This window comes from Capsaspora owczarzaki (assembly GCF_000151315.2).
Source record: "Capsaspora owczarzaki ATCC 30864 unplaced genomic scaffold supercont2.5, whole genome shotgun sequence".
In the NCBI taxonomy this organism is placed as follows: Eukaryota; class Filasterea; order Ministeriida; family Capsasporidae; genus Capsaspora; species Capsaspora owczarzaki.
In genome coordinates this window covers 1068341-1093612 of record NW_011887296.1, presented here as the reverse complement: position 1 = coordinate 1093612, position 25272 = coordinate 1068341, and the positions used below count along the sequence as shown (strand labels likewise).

The following is a 25272-nucleotide window of genomic DNA, read 5'->3' as shown; positions in this document are numbered from 1 at the left end:
GCATATTGGAGACGGGTTAGATGATTTGCCATCATCAGACCGTCGATTATATCCTCCTGTATGGGTGAAGTGCAAACCACCCCTCAAAAACACCGATTTAGAGGGGTCGCAAATGACCATCTTCCCGTCGACTTTATCCCGCTTCACCACTATCAGTATATTGCCGACATTGTAAAAACACAAAGTACAGCCGAAAGTGGAGGTTTGTACATGCTTTGTCGAAATGGGATGGGTTGGAAGGAAAATTTTTCCAAGTTCGAAAAAATTCGAGTTTCAGCCTGGTGACTTCCACTTGAGACTTTTATGACCGACGAACGATTGTAACCCACATTAAATTTGCATGGGAAATCCGAAAATACCATCCGCGAGGTGATGGCTCGTGTCTACTCGTCAGGGCAAATCGCTTGTTTGAGCTTCAGGCCACGCCAAGTGCTCGGAGCGCCGTTTTTTCAAGCGCAATCGAGTTTACACGATATTATAAGGATACCCTTTTGGAATTTCCGCCAGAAACAGCTCAGGTCGGGCAGGGCACCCGAGCGAAGCCCGCCAGCGATTCCAGTCTCTGACCTTCCCTCCGCCCCATCTCCACTCCCCGGCGTCCGTTCGCCTCCGTTTCAATTTTAGAATACTCCACATACATTCTAGTTTCTATTTCCAACGCGGCGAGGCTGGGGAAAAATCCTATCCAAATCTGTTAGTATAGGTCATTTTTCCTAGTGTGCTGGTTCAGTCCATTTTTTTTTTTTTTTTTCACAGGCAAGCGTAGTTTTGTGTTTGCGTTGCTTCTATGCGTCCTACCCGCTTCCTTTGCACACGATCGTGAAGCGCACTGCTTCGACATGCCCCAGAGCTGGTCGCCGCTCGCCTCCGCCCCGCCGCTGAGCGACGGCAGCGACGCCGATACAAAAACGCCTTATTTTCATAATATTAAAAAAAAAACAAAAAAAAAAACGCAGCGTATTTCGCTCGACACGGCGACCGGTTTTTCCAGCGGTCTTGTCTCTGTTCAGCGGCGCAGCACACCTCGCTTGCACTTGGTGGCAAGTGCTTGGTCGGTTGCTCGTTGCATGCTAGCGTCGTTGTCGCCGCAAGCGCGCTGGTTGACGTTGAGAAAACATCGGTACCGTGTGAGCTGCACAGGAAGGTCCTCCTTTTTTTTTTTTTTTTTTTTTTACAATTTTTTTTTCAGTTTATTTTAAAAATTCAACCTTCTTCCACTCACGGCTTCCCTGCTTTTTTCCTTTCGTTTTGAGGTGTGGACTTTCGTGATTAGTATGTAGCCGGTATGACACGGCTGGAGTTTTTTTTTTTTTTTTTTTTTTTTTTTTTTTTTTCGCTTTTCGATGGCTGTGAGCACGTCTCCCTCGCTCCGTTGTTTTTTGGTCTGTGTTGTGCCGAGTTGTGCTTGCCCTCTTTCCTCTCTTCCGCACACACTCTCTCAACCCCACCTCAAACCTGGTGTTTGTGGCCGGCACACACACAGTCTGTGGCTTTTTGGGCGGTCGCGAGGTCATCAATTTTTTTGTGGGTTTTTTGTATTTTTTTTTTTTTCATTTTGCGCAGTTGAATTGGCGCGAAACATCGCCAAGAACAGAAAAAAAAAATAATAGTAAAAAAAAAAAAAGTAGAAAAAAAAAGTAAATAATTCGGCTTGGCGTCATCACATTTCAACCTTCGTTCGTCCTTTCGACCCCCGTGAGGGTGCTTGTCTCACCCAGCTGTGCGTTTGCTCGCAACTACATCCACAATGGTGGCGTTGAGTGCGCGTGCACCCTTGTCTGCGCAAAAGTGCGAAAACAGCGAGCGTAGCGAATGTTGTATTTTTCCAAATCATTTATCGGTTTTTGTGTATTTGTTTGGTCGCCGTGCGTTTTTTGCTCCAAAATCGGACATGTCTTGTTTTTTTGCGATGCGGATGTGAGCGAGTGAGTGTTTGAAGGTGGGGAAAGGCCAGGGGGTGGGGGGTGGGCGGTTTGGTTGAAAAAAACGAAGCTGCATTGCTGCGTTGCTGCGTTGCGTCTTTGCCCGCTCACTTTGAACGCTGTCCTTCACAGGTTTTTCTCCTCTTCTCGTCTCTGGCTCTCTCCCTCGCTGCTTTTCGTCCTTGTCCGACCCTTGGTCAAAAGCCCCTCTTTTCGCCCGACCTCCCCATTCGCAGAAAGCCTCGATTGAGCATTCTGCTCGTTCCGCGTTTTTTGGTTTTCGAATCATCCTTGGAGCCTTGCCTTCCTCACCAATCTCTTGCAAACTCAAGAGGTCCCCGATTCTCAAACTTTCACCACCTCCCCTCCATAACTTTCGGACTGTTCTCGCCTTGATTGTCGAGGGCGCCGACATCCGCAACAAACTTGTCTCACTCAACTCTACTCATGGGTAACCGCTGCTCAGACATGTCTCGCCCACCAGCCGAGACGGTCGTGGCGCGCCGTGGCGCGTCGTTGGTTTCCGATCCTTCGCGCAAGACATGCAATGGCTGCCGCACATGCGGCACAAACGGACACAGCAGCTCGAGCAGCATATCGTCGAGCAGTCGCAACAGCCTCTCCGAGCACGGCGATCCCATGCAAGACTACGACGCTGACGCAGAGCTCGACATTCGCGATCTCCACTACCCCGTGTATTGCAAAAGCTCCGCCGACACAAGCCGCCTCAACACGTGGGTGGACATTACCAACCGCTCCGACCAGTACCTGCCCAGCGTTCGTTCTGGGCACACTGCCGTCTGCACGGCTACACACATGTACGTCTTTGGCGGCTACCACGAGCGCCAATGCTTTTCGCAAGTCTACCGCATGCACTTGATTTCCCGCGAGTGGCGACGACTGAATTGTGTCGGCGACATTCCCGCCGAATCCGCCTCGCACTCGATGCTGGTCGTGGGCAACTACCTCCTGTCGTTTGGCGGCTCTGGCGCACACTTTGGCTCGAGCAACTCGAATCGCCTCACAATGTGCGATCTCAACACGGGCGTTTGGACTCGCATCAACGCAACGGGCACCCTCCCGAGCCCCCGCTACGGCCAGTCGATGGTGCGCATCCGCAATTATCTCTACGTGTTTGCAGGCACCTCGGGCATGACCTTTTTCAACGACCTCTTCCGGTTCAACTTGGACACGTTTGTCTGGGACAAGATTACCGCGCCCGGTGCGCCCTCCGAGCGGTACCGTCACGAGGCTGTCTCGATTGGCGATCGCTGCTATGTCATTGGCGGCGGCTCGCCCAACGCCAGCGCCGACCTGCTCGAGGAAATTTATTCGTTTGATCACGTCTCGCAAACATGGCAAAAACACAAGTGCCGCCCAAAGCCGCTGCCTCCGTCGCAGCAGCAACAGCAACAGCAACAACAGCAACAACAGCAGCAGCCAACAACATCGGAACAGACCGATGGTGAAAATGCCCAGCCTCAATCTGCCGACACTTTGGCCTTTTCCGCATCGCAAGAGGCGCAGCGCGCCGGCGCCGCTGCCGGAACGCTGCCAATGGACACAACGCCCGACTCGCAGCCCGTGTCCGACCAGAATGGCGGCGTGGCCACCGCCCCGACCGCCAACGCAGCCCCGTTGACACAACACCAGCTGCAGATGCAGGCACGCATCCCTGCGTGCCGAAGAGCCCACTCTTGCGTCGCCTACAATGGCTGCATTTACATGTACGGCGGAATCGGAGCCTCCCAACTCTTTGACGACTTGTGGAAGCTCGACACTCGCACCTTTACATGGGAGATTGTCGACGCGGGTTCTGGTGCAGCACCGACGCTGGCGTCGCTCACGGCGCTGCAGCACTTGCCGCCAAACCATCCTGCTGTCATCCAGCACTTGCAAATGCAAGTTGCTCAGCAGCAGCAGCAGCAGCAACCGCAGCAGCAGCCGCAGACCCGCACACCCCCTCACCGCGGCAGCATCACCAGCGGCTCTGCGGCCATCGCGCCCAACTCGGCCACCAATGCCTTGGCCGTACAGAGTCAAGGCCTGAGTACCTCGAGTGGCAAGCTGCCGCACGAGCTGACCCGTCCAGGCGCCCGGTATTTCCATTCTGCCTGCATTTCGCCCAGCGGCGAGATGCTGCTCTTTGGCGGCTGCAAGGACATGATTGGCCTTCACCGATGGAACGATGTGCACAGCATACGCGTTGCCACCCCATCCTTGGCGGAGCTGTGCATGCACGCCGTCACTGACGTCTTGCATCACGACTGCCGTCAATGGCAGCTTGTTCCTCCACACTTGCAAGATTCCCTCGGAGATTTGGAGGTTTTGCGTGAAAAGTACCAGCCCGCATGAGCAATCCAGTTCGTCCTATTCGTTCTGTTGTCAAAATGTTTTTCCTTGGTCCCGTTTTTGTCGTCGAGCATCACGGCTTTCGTTTGCAAAGTGTAAATTTCTTCAAGTCTTGCATCTGGTTTTGCTCGTCGTCCCTGTTTTCCGTTTTGAGCTTTTTTATTTTCCTAAATCGCTTGTTAATTCCTCCCCCCCTCCTCCACGCTGCTCGTGCTTGTAAACTCGATTTTTGGTTGACTGTGAGCAGCGGTTTTCGAATGAAACAATCACCGAAATATTGCATTCCTTGGTTTATCAATGTAGCACATGGGCAAAAGCGAGAGTAGTGGCAACACGAGAACGAGTTGAAATGCGCGAAAAACAAAATTACAAAAACAAACAGAAAAATCTAAAATCACTGTTGATTGGCTTTTGCCTTGTCCGCAAACACCTTGCGAGCAAAAGTCTCTCCGACCAGCAGTGGGAAGGCGATAGTAGCGTCGGCATAGACCTGTCAAGTTGTCGGGCAAAATGAATCAAACAAAAGCAACAAGTTAGATGAGATTTCCATATTGCCATGCAAAACAAAAACTGCCTGCTGGGCTGCTTTGCCCTGCTTGCTACAGTACCTTGACGGGATTAGCCGTAAGTTTAATCTTGCCCCAGGACACTGCTTCATCAGGCCGGGCACCACCATCACTACCGTCAAACTCTTGACCAGTGTTGATGTAGACGGAAAAGTCGGCACCGTTGCGCTGCGATTCATCCGAGAAGCAGGCAAATGGCAACATGCAACATGGAATGTGAAGCACAATGCGATGCAGTGAGTGTCAACAGAGAGAGAGAGAGAGAGAGAGAACAAAAACAAAACCGAATCCAAAGGCCACCTACCATCAAGTTCGCGTTGCAAATGTGATGCTTGACCACGCCGCCGCCGAGAATCACCATGCCAGTCTTCTTGGCAAACACAGCCATGTTGTTGATCTTGGCAATGTCTATCTCGCGACCGAAGAAACGTACACAGCGAGTCAGGGCAACGAACGCTTATTTGTAGCACACAATGTTTGGTCAAAGGTCTGACATACCTGCGGCAATGTCAACAATCAGACCCGGGTTTTTGAAAGAGTGGAAGTAAATCATATCTCCGAGCGAGCCATCCGTCAACGCGGGGCAGAAGACGGGAATGTTGTTCTGACAACCAAAAACCATTCTTTGAGCTACAGAGTTGCAACACGTTCGCTACTCGACTCGCTCGTCATCAAGCGGCCACCCACCTTGTAAGCCCAGTAGTAGACAGACTCTTCGTTGTTAATCTCCTTGCCCAAACGATGAATGATGGTGGAGGGCGTCCAAACGGTGCCGTTGGTCTTCTGCTCGGCGAGCATTGTGTCAAGAATGGGCATGAGCCAATCTTCAAACTTGCAGTAGTTGTCGTTGGGAACGAGCAGATTGCCGGTGCGGTTGAGGCCACGCATGCGCAAATCGGCGCCCTTGAGCGAAAATTCACCGAGATAGGTGGGGCCCAGGCACTTGATAAAGTCTTCCTCAATGCCGCCAGCAGTGGTGACGATGCAGTCCACCAAGCTGTGCTGGACCAGGAAGCGAAATAATCTCGCGCAGCCCAGACGAGATCAGGTTGGACGTGGTAGCCAAAGAATATCCGGCCACTTGACCTGGGAGCGCTGTTCCGGGGTGCGCAAAGTCTTCGTCGTCCGTTTCCAAGACGGGCTCATCGGACAGTCGCCAGTTGAGCTACGTCCAAGGATGTCCGAGATGATGAATCAATACAGACAGAAACAAACCCAACAAAACTTTCGAGGTGAGTGTATGATGATGATGCAAATTTCAATTGAGCAATTCAGAGAGACAGTTCGAGTCAGTTCGAGCCAGTTCGAGGCAAGACCGAATCGAGGCCTCTGGAAGTGAGACAACTCAAAAAGAAATGTTGCCAAGTGCCTGTCAACTGACTTGCTGAGAGATTGCCTGTCAAACTCTTGTCGGAGCTTTGGACTAATATAAAAGGAGGCCCTCGTGGAGTGAAAAGTTCAAAAAAGCATTCAACCAACCCAGACAAAACTTCTTCCCGACCGTCCCTTCCCCCCCCCTCATGAGCAAAAGTGGGACGTAAGACGCAAGCACATCGGGCGGACGTGTCCCACTGGGGGTTCTGGCAGAGTCGAGGCCGGGGTGCACAGGGGCGAGGCAAGCGCCGTACCATGCGGTTGACTTCGTCGATGGCTTGGCCAAGCGAGGTGCCCTGGAAGCCCAGGTACTTGTACGACTTGAGCAGCGCCTCGTAGTCGATGCCCTGGTTGAAGTCGTAGCCCTTGATGATGGGCGTGTCGGCGGGCATCGGAGTGCTGGTCACGAGCACGGCCTCCTGCGACAGCTTGGGAACGGCAGCCATTTTGGATGAGTTTGGCTTGGAACAAAATGGAAGAGTGGCATCACGGCTTGCTTGGCTAGAGACATAAGCAATAGTACAGTGTAAATAAACGGATATCATGGATCACGGACGAACAACGATGCCGGAAGACAAAGCGGGGGCCGTTTACACAATCAGCCAAACTTGTGCTGTTCCAAGCCGGAACCATGTTCGTCGTACACGTACAAAACACCTTTTCCAAAAGCTTGCTGTCCACGCGCACGACGACCAGGTCAATTTCCACATTCGATTGGAAGGCGAGCGAGGCAAGCTGTATTGGAGGTGACTGCGCGAGCGATTGTGTTTTCCGTTTCGCCAATCGTCGTTCAGGTGTCGCAGCCCTGCAGCACGCTTTAAAGCGCTCGACGTGACATCAAGGTTTGTACAGTCTTCATTTTATTACACGCAATTGTACCCATACACTTTTTTCCCCATTGTCTCGCCAACACATCTCCTTCATGTCGAACGTTGCGCCAAATCATTTACCATTGCAGCTTGCGCACCAAAAGGCCGGAGATGCTGCGCTCTTCAAGGAACACCACATGGTAACACTCAATTGTCTACCACTCCTTTTTGACAGTACCGGGCGACAATGTTACCAGCATGGCACAGGTGAAAAAAAAAAAACAACCCCCGAGTAACCATTTTTGTTTTGTTCGCCTTTCCATCCGTCCATTTTCAACCCCCTCTCGTTTCACAATCGACTGCCGAGTTCATACCAAGAGCCTCATCACTCAACTCTGCCAATCATCAAAATACATGCGATGATTTTTTTTGCTTGATCCGTTCAAACTCTGACAAATGCAGGTGTTTCGCGAGTCATGCCGGGTCACATCCTGGTGTCCGACTGACTCTCCACACCTACGCGCTCAACACCTCCAGCCATTTTCAAATCACTCCAAAACAAGCTGTTTCTCACCGCCCCCCCCTTTCTGAATATTATTTGTCATATTCGTCGGACTTGGCTAGGTGTTGCTCGGGGACCCGTCCTGTCTCCAGCTTGCCACTCAAAGCTGGATGCAGGGTGCAGGTCAGACCGCGTCCAGCCCAGTGACCACCAATCAGCCACTCAACTTGGAAATTCTCGTTGGCCCAGAGCTGCATCGAGTGTCTGCCACGCGGGTTGACCGGGTTCATGTCAAGGTGAGGCGGATTGGAAGAACAAAATTGCTCAGCGATGTCAGCAAACGACTCACCAATGACTGGGACCTCCTCCCCCCGCGTCATCACTCGATGGTGAGATAGCCCATTGAGTTGATTGTAGGTGCACCCGAGGTGGATGGCATTGTGATTGCCTGCGACTCGTCTTGCGACGATACCATCCGCAAAGTCGAGCAACTGCTCTTTGTTCTGGCTCAAGTCCGTCAGAGGTCGCTGTTCAAGTGCGGATTTATCGTGGACACGCGCTACCCACTGCCGCAACCGAATGCGCCAACTGGGTGCCTGGGTGCACTCAAGGAGCTGGTCGAGCTGCACGAGTGTCAATTTTTGGCCTTGCCGACTGCTTCTTCCCTTGACCCGGAAACAAACCCGCTGATGAACAGGACCAGCCTGGCTCAGAAACACAGCAACCTGATGACGGATGGCAACAGCAGCACAGCTGACGGAAGCAGCTTTGACATGCCTGGAAATGGCATCCCTGGCACGAGCAGCCCGATTTGGTCGCGCATCTCGGCCTTGCACACTCCGAGTCGTGCACTGCGCGTCCTCGAAGAGATTGTGCGGACTCTGAGCACCACGAAAATCACGCTCAAGTCTGATCGCCGGCTGGTGGGCAAGGCCGTGCTGTTCCGCGACTTGACGCCAAGCTCGCTGTACCCGGTTGTGGCAATGAAGCAGCCCTTGCAAAGCATGCCACTGACGTTGGCCAGCTTTGTGGAGGTGCTGCATGCATCGCATCGCACTCGGCGCCTGGTGTTGGCAGCCCCGTCGCACTCGCGGCACTTGTCCCTGGTCAAGCACGTCGCCGGCTTGGTTCCGGGTCGTCATCGCTCACCATCCGCCGGTACGGATGACGGGAGCACTGAGTTGCCGAGCTTAATGTCCCTGGCCGCTTTGGAAATTGCAGCCACGCACGGTGGTCGCGACCGAAAGACGGATGAGTTGGTTGCCGTCCTGGCGACTCTGCCCGATCATGTGAACGAGGTTGTCCTGCACGAGCATTGGTCGTGGGCGACAATTCAAGGCCTGGCCAAACGGCAGCTACGACAGGGCACTCGGGAAAACAGGCGCAGGTCGGTCGAACGCAAGTCTGCGGCGTTTGCCAAAGCCCAAACCAACGGTGCCGGCGGAGTGTTTGCTGCTCCAGTCGTGCTGAACAAGAAGCTACAGCCCTTAGTCCCCAACGGAAGGAGTCAAAAGGGGCAAGACGCGACGGCAGTCGCACTGGACGTCCCCACGGCCGGGCTGACGCTTCGGGTTGAGTCTGTGCCAGACGTGACGTTTGTGGCGTTAGACTGGCCAGTGTGCACGCCTACGCATCGTGGAGCCGTCCAACAGGCAGCAGGGCTTCATCATGCCCGAGGCAGTGTCGGATCCGTCTTGTCCGCGTTGCGGCGGCGTGGTTTGAAGGGAAGCCAAAGCCTGAATGTGATGGACGCTCCCAAGCAGCTCAGCGCACACCAGACGCAAAGTGCGCCTGAAATGCCAAACGTTGCCGTGTCAGACTCAACCCTCGACGAGGGTCATCTGTCGGTATCGTCACTGGAGGCGGTGAAATGACGTGGAGTCAGGTTTGGCGCGCATGCCCGACATCGGGGTCTCAGAACTCGTCTTCCACCGGCTGCGGACTCGCGTCTCGGGGGCAGTGCTGCTCTCTTGTCGGCTGTGCTGGACGACACGAGTGCGCGGGGCATTGACGTCCATGCGCATCCCAACAATGCGAGCTTGGAGCCTCGACAGTGGCTGCGTGTCTGCAGGCCGTCTGTGAAAGCGAGACTCTGCTGCATCTGACACTCCGGGATTCGCGAAACAGCGTCCCGCTGGGCGATGCCATCCTGTCGCAAGCGCTGGACCTGCTGCACGGCCCGCAGGATCCTGCCGACCCGCTTAGTGATATTGCCTTTCGCGGCACGGGGTCGCTCGCTTCTTTGAGTTTGAGCGGAAACAATCTGGGCGCGTTCGTCCAATGGGGCCGCTTGTTCTCGCTGATGCCGCAGCTGGCAACGCTGGATTTGTCGCGCTGCCAGCTGTCGGGCAACTCTGATGGCCTGGAACGGCTGTTTGAGGCACTTTCGGAAACATGTCCGTGCTTAACGTCGCTGTCACTTGCTAGCAACGGACTCACTAGCTTGCCTCGACTCGCGCTGCCGTCCATTGAGACCGGCAACATGGCGGAAGATTGTTCAGAGCCAAAGTCGAGCAGCAACCTGCTTCGCTTGGTTTCTCTGGATTTGTCACACAACAAACTGACACGCTTGCCAAAGTGGTTGTCACCTCGACCCGCCACAATGACGCTGCTTCAGCTGACCGGCAATCCGATTGAGAATCTGCACGGCTTGGTGACAGCAACCTTGCCTCATTGTCTTCTTCGTGTGAAAAACCGAGCCCATCGGGACCAAGCTGCTGTAGAGACCACCACCAGTGTGCCTGCTGCCGTTATGTGAATGAAATTGCAAAAAACCAAGTGTTGAGATGAGGCAGTTCAACGATTGGATTTACAAATACAGGTACTCTACCGTGATTTTCTTTTCGTTCCAGTCTTCCAACTGCTCTTAGATCTCGAGCAAGCAGCTACTTTGCATTCAATCCCAGACCATTATTTAGTCTTTAGTCTTAGTTATTATTTTAGTCTTTTTTTTTTCTTTTTTTTCCCCTTGTGCTGTGGGTGCGTTGCTCTGTTGGGATCTTTGCTCCCTCGACTGTCCCCTCCTCCTCCTCCCCCCCAAACGCACACCATCCCCCAAGCCATGAGCAAATCTCTGATGCTTCCCAATCTGAGTATCCGGATGCTTGCAGATCACAGAGCCAAGCAAGCGAGAAAGCGAGAGGGAGGGTGAAGTAAAAAAAAAAATCATAAAAATCAGGCACCGATTGTTCACGCCTCCGCAACCGACAATGGTTTTTATTGAATATAATAGTATATTGTGTGCCTTCAACTGCCATTTGCTTGTCTCTGTCTTTGTGCCTTTGGGTCTCGTTTCCAAAGCCACCCCAGTCCCTTTTATTGATACTCTTTTGTTTGAGGTGTGTTTCGCTGCGCTTCATTCGCAGTGTGCTGCTGCCTGCGCTGCGCATGCGTTGTTCTGTTCCAACCCCCCCTCCTCTGTCTCTGCCGGCCTTTCGCCGTCCGCTGAGGGCAGTTCAGTCCTTTCTGCGTGTGAGAGGGTGCATGAGACAAAACATGGGCAGTGTGCAACGCAGAGACAGTTGGCGTGCGACGTCACAGTTGTGCATTGTGGAGCAAACAGAAAGCGAGTGAGAGAAGTGAGTGAGAGAGTCAGGCGCGGTTCGGTTCCCCACTCATCCTTGCTTGAGCGAAGTCGTTCAGCGTTCTGGATTGCAAAACGCACAGAACTCGCACGACCGAGAGAGCGACGTGAGTGACTGAGTGAGGTTGAGAGGACAGTGTGAGAGGACAGTGTGACACGACCCAAAAAAAAAAAAAAAGAAAAAAAAAAAACACACACAAGAAAACAAGCCCTCAGTAACGACCAGCAGAGGGGTGCTTCCTCGGGTGCTTCCAACCTGCCCCACCCCATGTTGCATCGCATCCACTCTGCTCATTCAGACACTGACGCCCCCAGAACGCGAGCGCGCGCTTTGAACAGCCCTACAGTCCAGCACTCGCGTTCAGTTCTGTCCTCCTACTCTCACTCACCAACGACTGGTTTTTTTTTGGTACTTCCTCCCCTCCCCCTTACCTCCTGACAGACTTCCCCCCCCATATCTCCCGCGCCTCCCAACCATGAACATTATCATCCCGATGGGCGGCATTGGCTCGCGGTTTGAGCGCGACAACTACCGCTTCCCAAAGCCCTTGATCAACATTGTCGGCCATCCGATGCTCTACTGGCTGCTGGACAACCTCAGCATTGACCGCTCGAACGACGTCATCTGGATGGCTGTCATGACCTCGGTCGAGAACATCTTCCACTTCAAGAAGCGTGTCTGCAAGCAGTATCCCAAGCACCGCATCAACGTCGTCACGCTCGACTTTGAGACGCGCGGCCCGGCAGAAACCGTGTTTGTCGTGCTCCAGCACATGAAGCCGGACGACTTGAAGCGCCGCACCATCTGCCTCGACTGCGACACCATATACTTTAGCGATGTTCTTGCCGACTTTCGCCGTCTCGATCCGGGCGTCAACGCCTCCTTTTGCTTTGAGGACAAGATTGGCCAGCCCGTGTTCAGCTACATTGCGATGGACGACCAGCAGAACATTCTCGACATCAAGGAGAAGATGCCCATCTCGACCTGGGCCAATACCGGCGCTTACGGCTTTGCCAGCGGCGAGCTGCTCAAGCAGTTTTGCGTCGAGCAGCTCGACACGTCCGTCGACTCGACTGGCGAGTACTACACTTCTGCCATCATTCGCTTGATGCTGTCGCAAAAGCAGCCCTTCAAGGGAGTCAATGTGAGCGACTTTTACTGCGTCGGCTCGCCAGACCAGCTCACAGACTTTTTGCACAACATTCGCATCGGCAAGATCAAGTCCCCACGAACGATGCGCTTTTGCTTTGATCTCGACAACACGCTCCTGACCTACCCGCTGGTCGAAGGCGACTACACGAGCTGCCAGCCCATGGAAAAGAACATCCAGCTGGTGCGCGAGCTCAAGGCTGCGGGACACTACATTATCATTTCGACGGCGCGTCGCATGAAAACCCACGGTGGCAACGTCGGCGCCGTCATCAAGGACATTGGCTGGATCACGCTGAACGCCCTCGAGACCAACCAAATCCCGTACGACGAACTGCATTTCGGCAAGCCCCACGCAGACATTTACGTTGACGACTTGGCCGTCAACGCCTTTAGCGACACGGAGAAGGAGCTCGGCTGGTCGCTCATCACCTCGGGACGCGATTCGTCGGTGCCTGCGCGTCAGCTCGGCGTCATTGAAGCGCGCAACTTTAACAAGGTCACCTTTGTCGACAACTATGTCATCAAGTCGTCGCACAACGACATTATTCGCGGCGAGCGCTTCTTCTACGAGCACATGCCTGCAGACATTGCCCACCTCTTCCCACGCCTGCTCGAGTCGTCCACCGAGCAAAAGACCAACATTGTCACCATCAAGCTCGAGCAGGTCAAGGGCGTGACGTATTCGCATCTCTCCATCAACCGCTGCTTGACCGATGGCCGCTTGCTCAAGCTTCTTCGCGCGCTGCACGCGCTGCATTCGTCGCAAGGCCACCCGGGAGACCGCCCCGACCCTGCCACGCTCGACTTGTACCAAAACTACGCCCCGAAGGTGCGCGCCCGCTACGCCAAGTCGCGCGCCATCTACGACGCCATCGATCCTGTCGGCGTCAAGGCCGCCTTTGACACCATTGTCGCCGCTCTTGACAACTACGAGGCAGAGAAGCTTGCAGTGTACTCGCACGTCATCCACGGCGATCCCGTCTTTTCCAACGTCCTTCTCAAGTCGGACGGCAACCTGGTCATGATTGACATGCGCGGCCAACTCGGTGGCCATGTCACCATGCAAGGCGACCGCAACTACGACTTGGCCAAGCTGTACCAGTCGCTCTGGGGCTACGACTTTGTGCTGCTCGACAAAGAAGACAATGCCGACGACGAGGCATTGCTTGCGCACCTCCGCCACATCTTTTTGCAGTTTGTCACTGAAAAGTATGCTCAAGAGTCGGCGCCCAGCATCTACTACCTCGACATCTTGACGGCGTCGCTGTACTTGTCGCTCATTCCGCTGCACGACGCCCACCATCGCCAGTTCTTTGGCCTGTGCCAGAAGGTGCTTGCGCATTCCGAACAGTACCGCCCAGCCTCTCTTGCCAAGTAGAAAAAAACCAAAACGGCGCCATCTGTTCTTGTGGTGTTGCTTGTTGCTTGTTGCTTGTTGGATGTTGGTGCTTTTGTTGTTTTGTGTTTTTGTCTGCTCGAGCCTGTCTTTGCCGAGTTTTTTTTTTCGGCTGTTTTTTTTTGGTGCTTTTTGTATTCTTAGAACAACACGCTCCCCTTTCCTATTGAACACCGTATCCATTGTTCTTCTTTGTGAAATTCTTCTTTGTGTGAAACCAAAAACAGCACACAATCTGAAACAACCAAACCGCCACTCTTTTTTTTTTTTTTTTTTTTTTTTTTTTTCCCTCCTTGCTTTTTTCCCCGTCTCTTTTTGTTCTGCTTTTGCTTGTTGCCATGAGTCACTACAACTTCAAGCGCATCCAGGTGGTGCCGAGTTCGAAGGACTTTGTTGACATTATTCTGTCGCGCACGCAGCGCAAGACGCCGACCGTCATCCACAAGGGCTACAAGATTTCCCGCATTCGCAACTTTTACATTCGCAAAGTCAAGTTCACGCAGCAGAACTACCACGACAAGCTCTCCCAGATCATCACCGACTTTCCCAAGCTCGATGTATGTCGCGATTGCCTTGGTATTTTGTTGACAGGCCCCGTTCGTATCTCCAGGCGAGCGACAGCGCATTGAAGCCCGAAAAAAAAAAAGAAAAAAAAAGAAAAAAAGAAAAAGACACACATGGCTGCATTGACACACGCGACGAGTTGGTGTGCGTCGCCCCAGCCCGTCCTCATCGCCTCGTGGTGGCTGTGAGGCGAATCGTGCGCTGTTCTACATTGGCCCTCCGTGGCGGCGACTCGATGTGACAGGCTGGGTTGGGGCGAGAGGGCCTTTATTTTTCTTCTCTCCAGCGTGGAGAGAGCCTCATGGGCCGCTCTCTGTCTGTAGGTTTGAGCAGCCACAAATGCAGCGGTCGTTGCGTCTCTGCCGGGTCGAATTGCGCATGGCTAACCAGCACACTCATGCACGACAACACACTCGACTGAGACTGCTGGGCGGCAGAGAGGGAGAGGGAGGGAGAGAGAGCGCAGGTTGTTCCATCCACGTGTGTCTTTGAGCAGTGCTTTGGGACAGCCAGCACCCGTTGCCGACACTTGTACTCTCTCTCTCTCTCACTCTCTTTCTTTCGCGTTTAAGTCAAGATAGTCACCGTCTCGTGCAGTTGCACCGTCTCGGATGGCTTTGTTTGCTTGCTTGCTTGGTCGTTTTCAACAACAAACTCACTGCATCCAATTGCACAACCAAACCACGACTCTGTCGCACAGGACATCCATCCCTTCTACGCCGATCTCATGAACGTGCTGTACGACAAGGACCACTACAAGCTCGCTTTGGGCCAAATCAACATGGCGCGCAACATTATCGACAACGTCGCCAAGGACTACGCCCGCCTGCTCAAGTACGGCGATTCGCTCTACCGTTGCAAGCAGCTCAAGCGTGCTGCGCTTGGTCGCATGTGCACCATGATGGTGCGTCAGAATGCCAGTCTGCAGTACCTCGAGCAGGTGCGCCAGCATCTTGCCCGTCTGCCGTCCATCGACCCCAACACGCGCACCATCATCCTGTGCGGCTTCCCCAACGTGGGCAAGTCGTCCTTCATGAACCAGGTGACGCGCGCCGACGTCGAGGTCCAGCCATACGCTTTCACCACCAAGTCGCTGTTTGTCGGTCACACCGAGTACAACTATCTCCGCTGGCAAGTCATCGACACGCCCGGAATTCTCGATCACCCCCTCGAGGAGCGTAACACGATCGAAATGCAGTCCATCACGGCCCTGGCTCACCTCCGCGCCGCCGTCCTCTACGTGCTCGATCTGTCCGAGCAGTGCGGTCACTCGATCGCCGAGCAAGTTTCCCTGTTCAACAGCATCCGACCGCTCTTTGCCAACAAGCCAATCATCCTTGGCCTGAACAAGATTGATGTCATCACGGTCGACAAGCTCCACCCCGACAAGCGTGCCCTCATCAACGCCATCGAGGAGGAGGGTATCATTACCCTTCCCATGAGCACACTCACTGCCGAGAATGTTGCCCAAGTCAAGAACACTGTATGTGGTTTGATCCTGCTGCTCTTTTTTGGCCGAGTTGATTTGCATTGTCTTGGTGGATTTTTTTGGAGGTTTTCTCATCTTCTCCGCCCTCTGCCCCCTCCCGATCAATTGTTTTGACTGTTCTTGTAGGCTTGCGACAAGCTCTTGGCACACCGTGTCGAGGCCACCATCTCATCTCGCAAGGTTAACGACGTTGTCAACCGTCTTCACTTGGCCATGCCCACCGAGCGCGATGATATTGTACGTACCTTGCAGCATTTTGTTTATGCGTCAAGTTGTCCCTCCTGATTTTAATTCAACGCAACGAAACAAAAAAAAACAAAAAAAAAAAACGGACGACTCACTCCACACTGCTTTTGACAAAACAGGAGCGCCCTGCAGTCATCCCTGCACCTGCTGCTTCGGCTGATCCTGACGCTCCCCGTCGCCGTACGCTCAAGGACATTCAACAAGAGCTTGGCGCGGACTACAACACCGATTTCAACTCTGAATGGACGCTTGCCAATCCTGACTGGCAGTATGATAAGATTCCTGAAATTATGGACGGCAAGAACATTGCCGACTTTATCGACCCCAATATCATGGAAAAGCTCGAGGCGCTCGAGCTCGAGGAGGAATTCCGAGAGGCGCGCGGCGACTACAAGTCCGACGACGAAGAGGAGGACGAAGATATGGAGGCCATCCGCGAGACTGCTCGTCGCATCCGCGCAAAGAAGGCTCTCCTGATCAACGAGAGCCGGCTGAAGAAGGGCCGCAACCGCTCTGTCATTACTCAAAAGACCAAGGTATGCGTTGTTGATGAGATTTGATTCGACTTTCGGCACCTGACTCACTTTTTGTGTTCTTTAATTTTTGTATTTGTTCGTCAGGCCAAGACTCGCTCCATGTTCAGCGACCATATGGCGTCGATGGGCATTGAGCTGCCCCCTCAGGCCGACCCCAACTCGATGGACGACGGCTCGCAGCAGACTCCTCATTTCGACCAGGCACGCCCACGGTCGCGCACTCGCGCACGCGAGTTGGCTGTCGAGGGTTTGGCCGAGGCCGCCGAATCGCGCGCCGTCGCTCGCAGCCGCAGCCGCTCCGTCACAGGTCTTCGCGACCAAGCGGTAAGTGTCTGCGTGGCTGTTTTTTCTTTTCTTTTTGTTTTGGGTTTCATCTTCTCACACACTCTGCTCTATTTTGGCTATCTGGTTTCGTGTCGGTTTTCCAGCAACAAGCTGTTGCTGCTCGCCTCATGGCCAAGCACCAGCGCCCCGCAAACATGGAGGCACGCAAGGGCGAGGGCGATCGTGTCATTCTCAACGAGAGGCCCAAGCATTTGTTTGCCGGCAAGCGAAAGTCTGGCACCCACGACCGTCGTTAGAGCCTTTTCTTTCTTGTATCTTTTCATTTCTGTATTTTTTTTCTTCTTCTTCCTCGTTCTTGCTCTGTTACTCAATGCTTCTGTTTTGTTGTTGTGTTTTCCCCCCATCAAATTTTTCAAACTGCATTCGTTCAACGTCCTTCCTGGAGTGTGTTCGACAAAAACAATATAACCCCCACTTCATTCATCATGATTTTCGACGTGATGGCTGAAGCGCAAGCAGCAACTGAAACGTAACGAAGATCTATGCTGTGTCCGCATTTAACAGCTGCGGCGAAAAAACAACAAATGACAAAAAGGACGACATGCAATCAAGATAGCAACAAATTTGACCAAAAAGATAATCATCAACAGAAGGAAAGGGGGTGCTAGGAACAGAGAATCACGCGAAAGCGACGACTACACGTTCCAAGTTGTGATTGTTCGGTGGTTTTTTTACTTGGAGCTCTTTGAGTGCTTGATAAGCCACTGGAGGGTGATGTCAATGTTGTCTTGCTTTTTGCAGGAGACAGAGTAGCAGCAGACCTCGCGGTTGCTGATAGCCTTCAGGTTACTGTGTTTTGTGCGAGCGAGGGTGAGTTGAACAAAAGTGAGAATCAGCAAATCATGTTGGGCATCCACCTTTCGCCCTCAGTAAATAACTACGTACAGACGAACAATCAGCTCTTCCACGCTGAATGCGTCTGGTAGGTCGTTCTTGTTGCCAAGAACAAGGACGGGGATGCCGTTAAGTTGGGGCTTCTCAAGAAGTCCGTGCAACTCGTTTCGGGCAGCCTCGAGCTTTTCGTGGTCGGCGGCGTCGACCATGTATCTGCACGAGAGAGGGGAGAGACGGGGAGAGGGAGAAGGAGATTGAGACAGTGGACCGAGACGCGAGCAACATTTGAGAGCCGCAGCACATAAACCCTTTCCACAACCACCACATCACGACATCCACTTACACGATGCAGTTCACGCCACGGCAGTAGCGCTCCCACATGCTCCTAAAGCGAGGTTGACCGCCGATATCCCAGAGTTTGATGGTGACGTTGCCCTTGGTGACCTTGCGCATGTTGAAGCCAACGGTCGGGATCATGTCTTCGCTGAACTGGCCCGATGCAATGACGTTGACAAAGGTCGTCTTGCCCGAGTTCTGGAGGCCGACCAGCGTCAGCTCCATCTCCTCCTTCCAGAAGAGCGATTTGAACCACTCGACGATCGCCTTGAACCAGGACATGCTTTTGTGTTTGAGTTTGTTTTTTTCCGGCAATCAAGAATTCAAGGAGGGGGATAGTGTCCAGCCGCGGCCTAATAGTCTGTCATTGATTCAAGCAAGTAACAACAGCAACAAGCCAATGAGCGAATAGTGAGGACGAACAAACAAAAAGTGAGGAAGAAGAAGAAGGCGGAACAAGAAGAAGGAAAAAAGAAAAAAAAAAAAGAATAAAAAAATGAAGACAAAAATGACGCGACAAGCTCGAACAGCAGCACGAATGGAGCAGAGAAGGCATGTTGCTGGTCATCATTTGAACCCCTCCCCCTCCCTATCCATCCATCCGATTTGGAGCAGAGTGAATGAAGATGCAACGAGAGAACGAAGGAAAAAACGACAGCCAAAAAAACAAAAAAAAAAAAAAAAAAGCCATTCTTGTTGAGATCTGCCGTTTTTTTTTTCTTTCTTCTTTTCGATTTTGCCGTTTGTTTGCGCCGCTGTCGCTGTTCGTTCCTTCCACGATTGCACAAAGTAGTGCACTTAATTCAGTCGCTTGTGTGAAAAAGCAGCCGCAGCAGAAGCACGAGACATAGCAGCACCAATCAAATAAAAATAAAATAAAATGAAATAAATAAAAAAATCCATTGCGCTCAGTGTCACAAGACGGGGCGGCGTTGCTTGTCAGCCATTGCATTGCAGAGAAAGGGGGAAAGCGAAGGGCATTTGGGAAAGGAGGGGAAAGGGGGATTTTCCCCAAACCACACAGCCAGACAAGGACATGGGTGAACAAGCCGATGAGCACGATGAGCACGACAGCCCACTCGCCGCGCTCTCTTGCCAGTTGGATGCGCGAGGAGGAGCAAAGCGCGCGTAATAGGACGAAAGGACACACAGTCAGCTGTCCCAGCGACCATTATCATCATCCTCTCCTTCTCCATCGTCTCAAATCACTTTAATCACTCTGTCCAATCGCATCGTCGTTCATCTGGGCTGTGGGTTGGCTTAGCGCTGAGAAGAGGCGAGAAAAACATCCAAAAAAACGAAAAAAAAAAAAAAACAACGAAAAAAAAAAAAAAACGAAAAAAAAACCAGCAAAGTAATGCATTCGCACATACAACTAATGTCGAGACTGAGCTGAAGATCATCCTTCCAAAATCACAAAAGCATTGGGAATGAAAAGCGCAACGAAAAGGAAGAATCGAGCGCAATGGAGAGTGTGTAAGAGAGCGAGATCGAGACCGAATCCGTTTGACTTTGACCCTTCCTGCTCGCTTGATTGCTCGTCCTCACCAGCGTCACTCGTTTGAACGAGACGATGGCGGTCTTCATGGGCTGACGTCTGATCGTACATGAAACAGCAGAGCGAAGAGCAAGAGCACGGGCTTTGTTTGAAATTGCAGCAATTCGGCAAACTTCAACCATCTGTTGGTGATGCCGGAGCGTCTCAGTGCGTCCGCTCGCTCATCATGCAATAGCAAATACAATGCACTCTCAACTCACATGAACAATGCGCCAAAATGGTTCCGCTTCTCACTCCAATTCATCTTCGACTTTACAGTGAGCGAAATGCAACGCATCCCGACCAAGCGAAAAGCACCCAGCGACGACCAAGCCGACTCCGGGGCCGACCCAGACCACGATACACGCAGTGCCGCTTCTCCAATGACAGTCGGGCCGTCCGAGGCCGCAGGGCGACGTGTCGGTGCCGCTCAGACTACACTTCCACGTGCGACGCCGACAGCGAGATTTCAGCACACTTCCTCACGCCGCCGACTGCTTGATGACGACGACGACGACGACGATGATGCCTATAATGATGCCTATGACGACGACGACGACGACGACGACGACGACGACGACGACGACGACGACGACGACGATGATGATGATGACCATGGCGACATGGCAGGCGGAGACGCCTCCGACAATGATGAGGACTTCAACTCCGACCAGGAGCAGCGTTTGCCAGACATTCAAGAGTCAGACAGCGAAGAAGGACCGCACGATGCTGGCGATACTGCGACTACACGAGTTGCTTCGTCTGCATCACTCGCTGAAGTATCCGCGTCAGGGCAGACAGTAGGTGTTGATCTCGATGGGGATTTTCTGAGAATTCGCCGCGCTTATAAATTGATATTTTCTGGATTGGGTTTGGCCAGAGGAAATGGTCTTGCTCAGAGCCTGGATGCGACAAGTCGTACTTTCGCCAGACACACTTGCTACGGCACCAACGGACGCACTCTGGCGACAAGCCATTCAAGTGCACGGTAGCAGGTTGTGAGTGGGCATACGTGAACAACTACCACCTGAAGCGACATATGCAGACGCACAATCGAGAGTTGCCGTACAAGTGCACTTTTGATGGCTGCAGGTACTTTCGTCCTTTGCAGCATTGTTTTGTGTTTTGTGTTTTTAGCTTTGTTTTGTGTTTTGACTTTGGACTTTTCGCGCTTCTCGCAGTGAAACCTTCGCCAAGCATTCTCAGCTACGCACACACATGTTTGTGCACACCAATGTCTTGCCGTTCGCATGCCCGGAGGCAGGATGCGACATGGCTTTCTTGAAGGCGTGCGAGCTTCGGAAACACGCGCGTCGTCACTCGACAAGCTACGCATGTGCCGACTGCGAGGCTCACTTCTCCAAGTGGTCTGACTATGTGGCTCACCGCAAGGCCGAGCATCCTGCCGTCAAGGTGTGCCCTCATTGCCGGCGCACCTTTAAAAATCGAGGCAGCTTCCGCGATCACCTCCGGACGCACGATCCCACTCGCGAGTCCTTCCCGTGCCCAATCGAGGGCTGTGGCAAGTTTTACTTTTCCATCCATGCGCGAAACACGCACGTGCGATCGTTTCACGAGCAACACAAGCCGTTCACTTGCGAGGTCGACAGCTGTGGCGCGTCCTTTGCGCACAAACACACTCTCAGGGCGCATGTCCGCCGAGTGCACGAGCAGAGCGTGCCCCCGACACCGGCCGTATCCGAGCCAAATTCACAGGATCCGCTTTCATTGCTGAACAGTCAAGCGCTTCCTGTGCCAAATCCGTTAGCGGACGCGGCTGTCGTCGCGCAACTGTTGACATCAGCAGCAGCAGCAGCAGCCACTGTCGCCGCCGAGCTAACCGCTTCCATCCCCTCAACTCACGCACGGAAACGCGTGCGACTGGAAGGAGTGCCGACCCTTCCGACTCCTGTCGACAGCAGCGTTGGACCCGAGTAGAGATGCAGCTGCATGCTTTTTGCGACTTTTGTTGAGGTTGCTTCATATTTATGTCCTCTCCTCGGTTTGCCATGCATGTTCAGTGTATCAGAGTACTGAATACAACGCAGCGTTGTTACACGACAACAACGATCCATTGTATTGAAAACAAGTGACTTATTCAACACGAAAAACACGCCATTGTCAGAACGCAAACGGGGGGGGGGGGAACGAAAGTACAACAACAACAACACCTTTTACTTGTTGTTGACGATCTGGCGACCGAGGCCAAAGTTCTGACCAGAGGCGTTGGCGCCGCCAGTGTAGCCGTGGGTCTGCATGGGGATGACAGAGTGGTCGGTGACAACCTCCTTGCTGGCGTGGCTGTTGAGCTTGCCCTTGCCCTGAGCAGCGAGCTTGAGGGCGTTGATGCAAATGATGACCTGAGCGAAGCAAAAGAGCAGAGCAGTGAGAATGAGAGCCAAGCAAGAGCCAAGCAGTCGGGAAAAAGTGCATACCTGGCCAATGTTCTGGTTCTCGAACAGGTCGACAGTCTGGAAAGAGTTGGTGATCGGGACACCGAGCGACGAGGCGACCTCGAGGAACTTGTTGATGACCTCCATCTGAAGTGAGAGAAAGGAAAAAAAAAAAAAAAAAAAAGCAAACAAAGAGGAACCAATCGGATGAGCAACGCAAGCACACAGTTCAATGAATCACAGCGAAAATTTGAGGTTCACACCCGCCATCCCCCCCTCCAACTGGCCAACCAAAGTCCGACACCTCCGAAAATAAAACACCGTTATCGGCACCTCAGATTACAAATCGAAAAAAAAAAAAAAATCGAAGCGCGAGAGTTTTAAAGAAAAAGAAAGAAGAAAAAGGCCAACACAAACAAAACCACAGTGATGAGCAATTACCTGCTTGAAGGGCATGGTCTGGGCCTTGGTGTTGGAGAACGAGCCAGGCTTGACCGAGTTGGCGAGCCTGATGATGCGAAGAAGGAACGCACAGAGGGGAAAGGGTGAGTTCGTTGACAACAATGATGATGACAAACAAAAAAGCAAAAAAAAAAAGAAAAAAAAAGAGAAAAAAAAAAGAAAAAAAAAAAGAGAAAAAAAAAAAGAAAAAGAAAAAAAAAAACATGCACTTGTTGACCGCAACCAAAAGAATGAAAGCGAGCGGGACAATCATGGTGGCAAAAGGAGGGGTGCGTGACACTTTGATGTGATGAAAGCATTATTGCACAAAAGGCACAAGAAGGGAGAGCGATAAGAGAGAGAGACAAAAAGATTAAAAAAAAAAAAAGAAAAAAAAAAGAACAAACAATGACACAAAATTGGAATTGAAAAAATTAAAAAATTCCAGCGAAAAAAAAAAGAAAAAAAAAAAGAAGCAGCGATCGAACCACACTGTTGCAATGCAGCGAGAACGAACACACGCTCGACAACCAACTTTGTGGAAGAGGAGACGACAATGTAGAGAGAGAGAGAGGAGAAGAGAAAGCAGTCGACGAGAACGAAAGAAGCAGCGTCGAGAAGCGTTGAGATCTAGCACCACATAGATCCAACCGCACTCAATAACAAAAAAAAAAAAAAAAAAAAATAACAAAAAATGCAAGATCGCGCTTTTTTCGATGACAGTTCAGTTCCGTAGCAGTCGGGGCGCATGCTCTCCTCTCACACCACCACACTCTGTGCGACTGCACAAACCCCCTCGCATCGCCGGCTTGGCGCACGACCAGCAGAAGCGCAAAGGTGCAAGAAACGTTCCTCAAAAAAATAATAAATAAAAATAATAAAAAGGCACACTTTTTTTTTTTTTTTTTTTTTTTTGGGTTGCTCAACTTACTCTGCAAGAACGGAGCCGTCCTTGAGGGCCGAGTGGACGTTGTCGCTGCCGGCGGGGACGACAATGCCAGTCTGCTCCTTGATGAAGGCAATGGCCTCACCCTCGGCAACGGGGTCGTACTTGGCGGCGCGCTTGGCAGCGAGCTCGGCGTCGAGGCCCATGGCAGCAGGTCGGTTGGACATTGTTGGTAGTTGTCAAAAAGTGTTTCAAGTAAAAACGACTGAGCACCTAAATAAAATTGGGAGGTGGCGTGTTGTCAAGCCAGATAAAATGGCAGCGCTGGGATTGACTGCATGCTCACGAAGCGATGGCCAGTCGTGGAACGAAGCGCGATCGAGAAAGAGAGAAAGAGCGAGCGAGAAATGCAAGAAGTGCTCCATCCACAGTTCAATTTTCCTGATTTCAGCCGAGCACTCGCTGGCAGCGTGCAGATGGAACAGGCTTCACAACGCACTCGATAAACTCCACACACACTCGTTTTGTTTTTCTGGCATGCAGTTTTTGGTCGATTATTAAAATACAAAGAGCCAACAACGAACGAACAAAGCAAGGCAGAAGAGCTCCACCCATTGTTTCTCTCTCTCTCTCTCTCTCGCTCTCTCGCTCATCATTAGCATCGTCAGGCCCAGATCGAAGCGCTGCGCTGCTCGATCACCCGAAAATCCCTCGCAAGCGGCCCAAGACGCCTTGCTGCTTCTTGGCTTCCTTCTCCATGGCTTGTTGTTGCTGGGCCTGAGTCTCTTGCTCCTTGCGTATTTTGGCAAAGGCCTCATTGTAGCGTGGTTGAATTTGCCGGAGCTCTGCAATATGGTCTGCTCGGTGACGGAGCGCCAGAGCATAAATGCCGTTGATGACGGCCTGCTGAGGGGTGCGCACAACGCCTTGCTCGCTGAGCGCAGCGGACGCGATGCGCCTGTTGCGCGCAGCGTGGTTTTGCAATGCAAACTCGCTGTGTTGAGACATGAGCATGTGCGTCGCAAACACGCCTGGCGAGCGACGCTGGGATTTTCCGGCAGATCGGCCGATCGGCGCGTCGGGGTTGGACTCTTTAGCGATAGCCTCCTTGAGGACTGTGTCGCGGTGTTGCTGGATGAGCAATGTGGCCGCCTCGCCAGTCCGGACGCGCTCGGCAATCTTTTTCGCCTCGGCGACCGACACGCCTTTCGCCAGCGCGGTCTGCTCGGCCCAGTACGCCTGGGAGCGCAAGTCCTGCTTTACTGCAAAGGTACGGATGCTCAGCGCACGCTCAAAGGCCTTTTCCGTCAAGTTGAGCTTGGGCAGATTCGGGAGGGGGCTGTCCACGAGTTCGAGCACACCCATCGCCGCCTGATCCGACGCTCGTGCGGGCAAGCGCTGCACGCGCGTGTAACCACCGGCGCGCTGTGCATACCGCTTCTTGAGCTCGGTGTGGAGCTTTCGTGTGAGCGAGCCATCGTGGTCGTACAAGAAGCCGCGGACCTTGCGCTTGGTGAATGCCGTGTCTCGCTTTCCGAGCGTGATGATCTGCCACCACACACCAACGAAAAAGCAAGCAGAGGAAAGTTGACAGTTATTCAGTGTGAGAGGACTGTTCCAGCCAACGGCAATCGCAGGACCGAGCTGGAGAGCGAGAGCGAGAGCGAGACGGGGAGATCTCTCTTTGCTTTCCACTCTTTCTCCTCCCCCGTGTGTGTGTGCCCCCCAGGACTGACCTTCTCGGCGACGCGGTGGGCAGCCTTGGCCTTGGCATACGTCGTCTCGATGCGCTCGTGGCGGATGAGGGCTGCGGTGAGGTTTCGCAGGAGCGCCATGCGATGCGACGTCTTGCGGCTCAGCTTGGCCAGTGTTGCGCCGTACTTGCCCATGCTTTATGAGAGAGATGGAGAGAAAAACAAAAAAAAGAAGAGTAGAGGACTGCAATCGAGTCAAATGCGGTGTTTTCCATTCATTGATTCAATTTCTGAGATGGTTGAGCAATTGGATT

At 52.7% G+C, this 25272-nt stretch overlaps 9 protein-coding genes across 9 annotated transcripts; 5 read left to right on the top strand and 4 right to left on the bottom strand.

Moving 5' to 3' along the window:
- Positions 1-2047: 2047 nt before the first annotated feature.
- Positions 2048-4604, top strand: CAOG_03779 (hypothetical protein). The gene has a single exon (XM_004363450.2). It carries the CDS (start codon positions 2370-2372, stop codon positions 4275-4277), a length of 1908 nt encoding a protein of 635 aa, XP_004363507.2. The 5' UTR covers positions 2048-2369; the 3' UTR covers positions 4278-4604.
- A 64-nt stretch (positions 4605-4668) lies between these two features.
- CAOG_03778 (deoxyhypusine synthase) lies at positions 4669-6660 on the bottom strand (the record flags this gene model as incomplete). Its single annotated transcript, XM_004363449.1, has 7 exons — positions 4669-4764; positions 4883-5008; positions 5145-5248; positions 5339-5444; positions 5528-5842; positions 5922-6005; positions 6469-6660. The coding sequence occupies 7 exons, from the start codon at positions 6658-6660 to the stop codon at positions 4669-4671; spliced, it is 1023 nt and encodes a 340-aa protein (XP_004363506.1).
- A 420-nt stretch (positions 6661-7080) lies between these two features.
- Positions 7081-10360, top strand: CAOG_03777 (hypothetical protein). The gene is made up of 3 exons (XM_004363448.2): positions 7081-7223; positions 7648-7821; positions 7924-10360. The coding sequence occupies exons 1-3, from the start codon at positions 7137-7139 to the stop codon at positions 9397-9399; spliced, it is 1737 nt and encodes a 578-aa protein (XP_004363505.2). The 5' UTR covers positions 7081-7136; the 3' UTR covers positions 9400-10360.
- Positions 10361-10841: 481 nt separating this feature from the next.
- CAOG_03776 (hypothetical protein) lies at positions 10842-13838 on the top strand. Its single transcript, XM_004363447.2, has 2 exons — positions 10842-10863; positions 11551-13838. Exon 2 carries the CDS (start codon positions 11585-11587, stop codon positions 13637-13639), a length of 2055 nt encoding a protein of 684 aa, XP_004363504.1. The 5' UTR covers positions 10842-10863; positions 11551-11584; the 3' UTR covers positions 13640-13838.
- An 82-nt stretch (positions 13839-13920) lies between these two features.
- CAOG_03775 (GTP binding protein 4) lies at positions 13921-17321 on the top strand. Its single transcript, XM_004363446.2, has 6 exons — positions 13921-14214; positions 14922-15704; positions 15837-15947; positions 16076-16492; positions 16577-16816; positions 16921-17321. Exons 1-6 carry the CDS (start codon positions 13996-13998, stop codon positions 17071-17073), a joined length of 1923 nt encoding a protein of 640 aa, XP_004363503.1. The 5' UTR covers positions 13921-13995; the 3' UTR covers positions 17074-17321.
- CAOG_03774 (ADP-ribosylation factor-like protein 8B) lies at positions 17301-18368 on the bottom strand. Its single transcript, XM_004363445.2, has 3 exons — positions 18015-18368; positions 17723-17884; positions 17301-17626 (listed from the first exon to the last, which is right to left on the bottom strand). The coding sequence occupies exons 1-3, from the start codon at positions 18287-18289 to the stop codon at positions 17509-17511; spliced, it is 555 nt and encodes a 184-aa protein (XP_004363502.1). The 5' UTR covers positions 18290-18368; the 3' UTR covers positions 17301-17508.
- Positions 18369-20133: 1765 nt separating this feature from the next.
- CAOG_03773 (hypothetical protein) lies at positions 20134-21617 on the top strand. The gene is made up of 3 exons (XM_004363444.2): positions 20134-20344; positions 20425-20636; positions 20726-21617. Exons 1-3 carry the CDS (start codon positions 20168-20170, stop codon positions 21480-21482), a joined length of 1146 nt encoding a protein of 381 aa, XP_004363501.2. The 5' UTR covers positions 20134-20167; the 3' UTR covers positions 21483-21617.
- Positions 21536-23530, bottom strand: CAOG_03772 (hypothetical protein). Its single transcript, XM_004363443.2, has 4 exons — positions 23310-23530; positions 22379-22445; positions 21980-22084; positions 21536-21904 (listed from the first exon to the last, which is right to left on the bottom strand). The coding sequence occupies exons 1-4, from the start codon at positions 23489-23491 to the stop codon at positions 21719-21721; spliced, it is 540 nt and encodes a 179-aa protein (XP_004363500.1). The 5' UTR covers positions 23492-23530; the 3' UTR covers positions 21536-21718.
- Positions 23531-23756: 226 nt separating this feature from the next.
- Positions 23757-25193, bottom strand: CAOG_03771 (hypothetical protein). The gene is made up of 2 exons (XM_004363442.2): positions 25001-25193; positions 23757-24812 (listed from the first exon to the last, which is right to left on the bottom strand). Exons 1-2 carry the CDS (start codon positions 25151-25153, stop codon positions 23961-23963), a joined length of 1005 nt encoding a protein of 334 aa, XP_004363499.2. The 5' UTR covers positions 25154-25193; the 3' UTR covers positions 23757-23960.
- Positions 25194-25272: the final 79 nt, after the last annotated feature.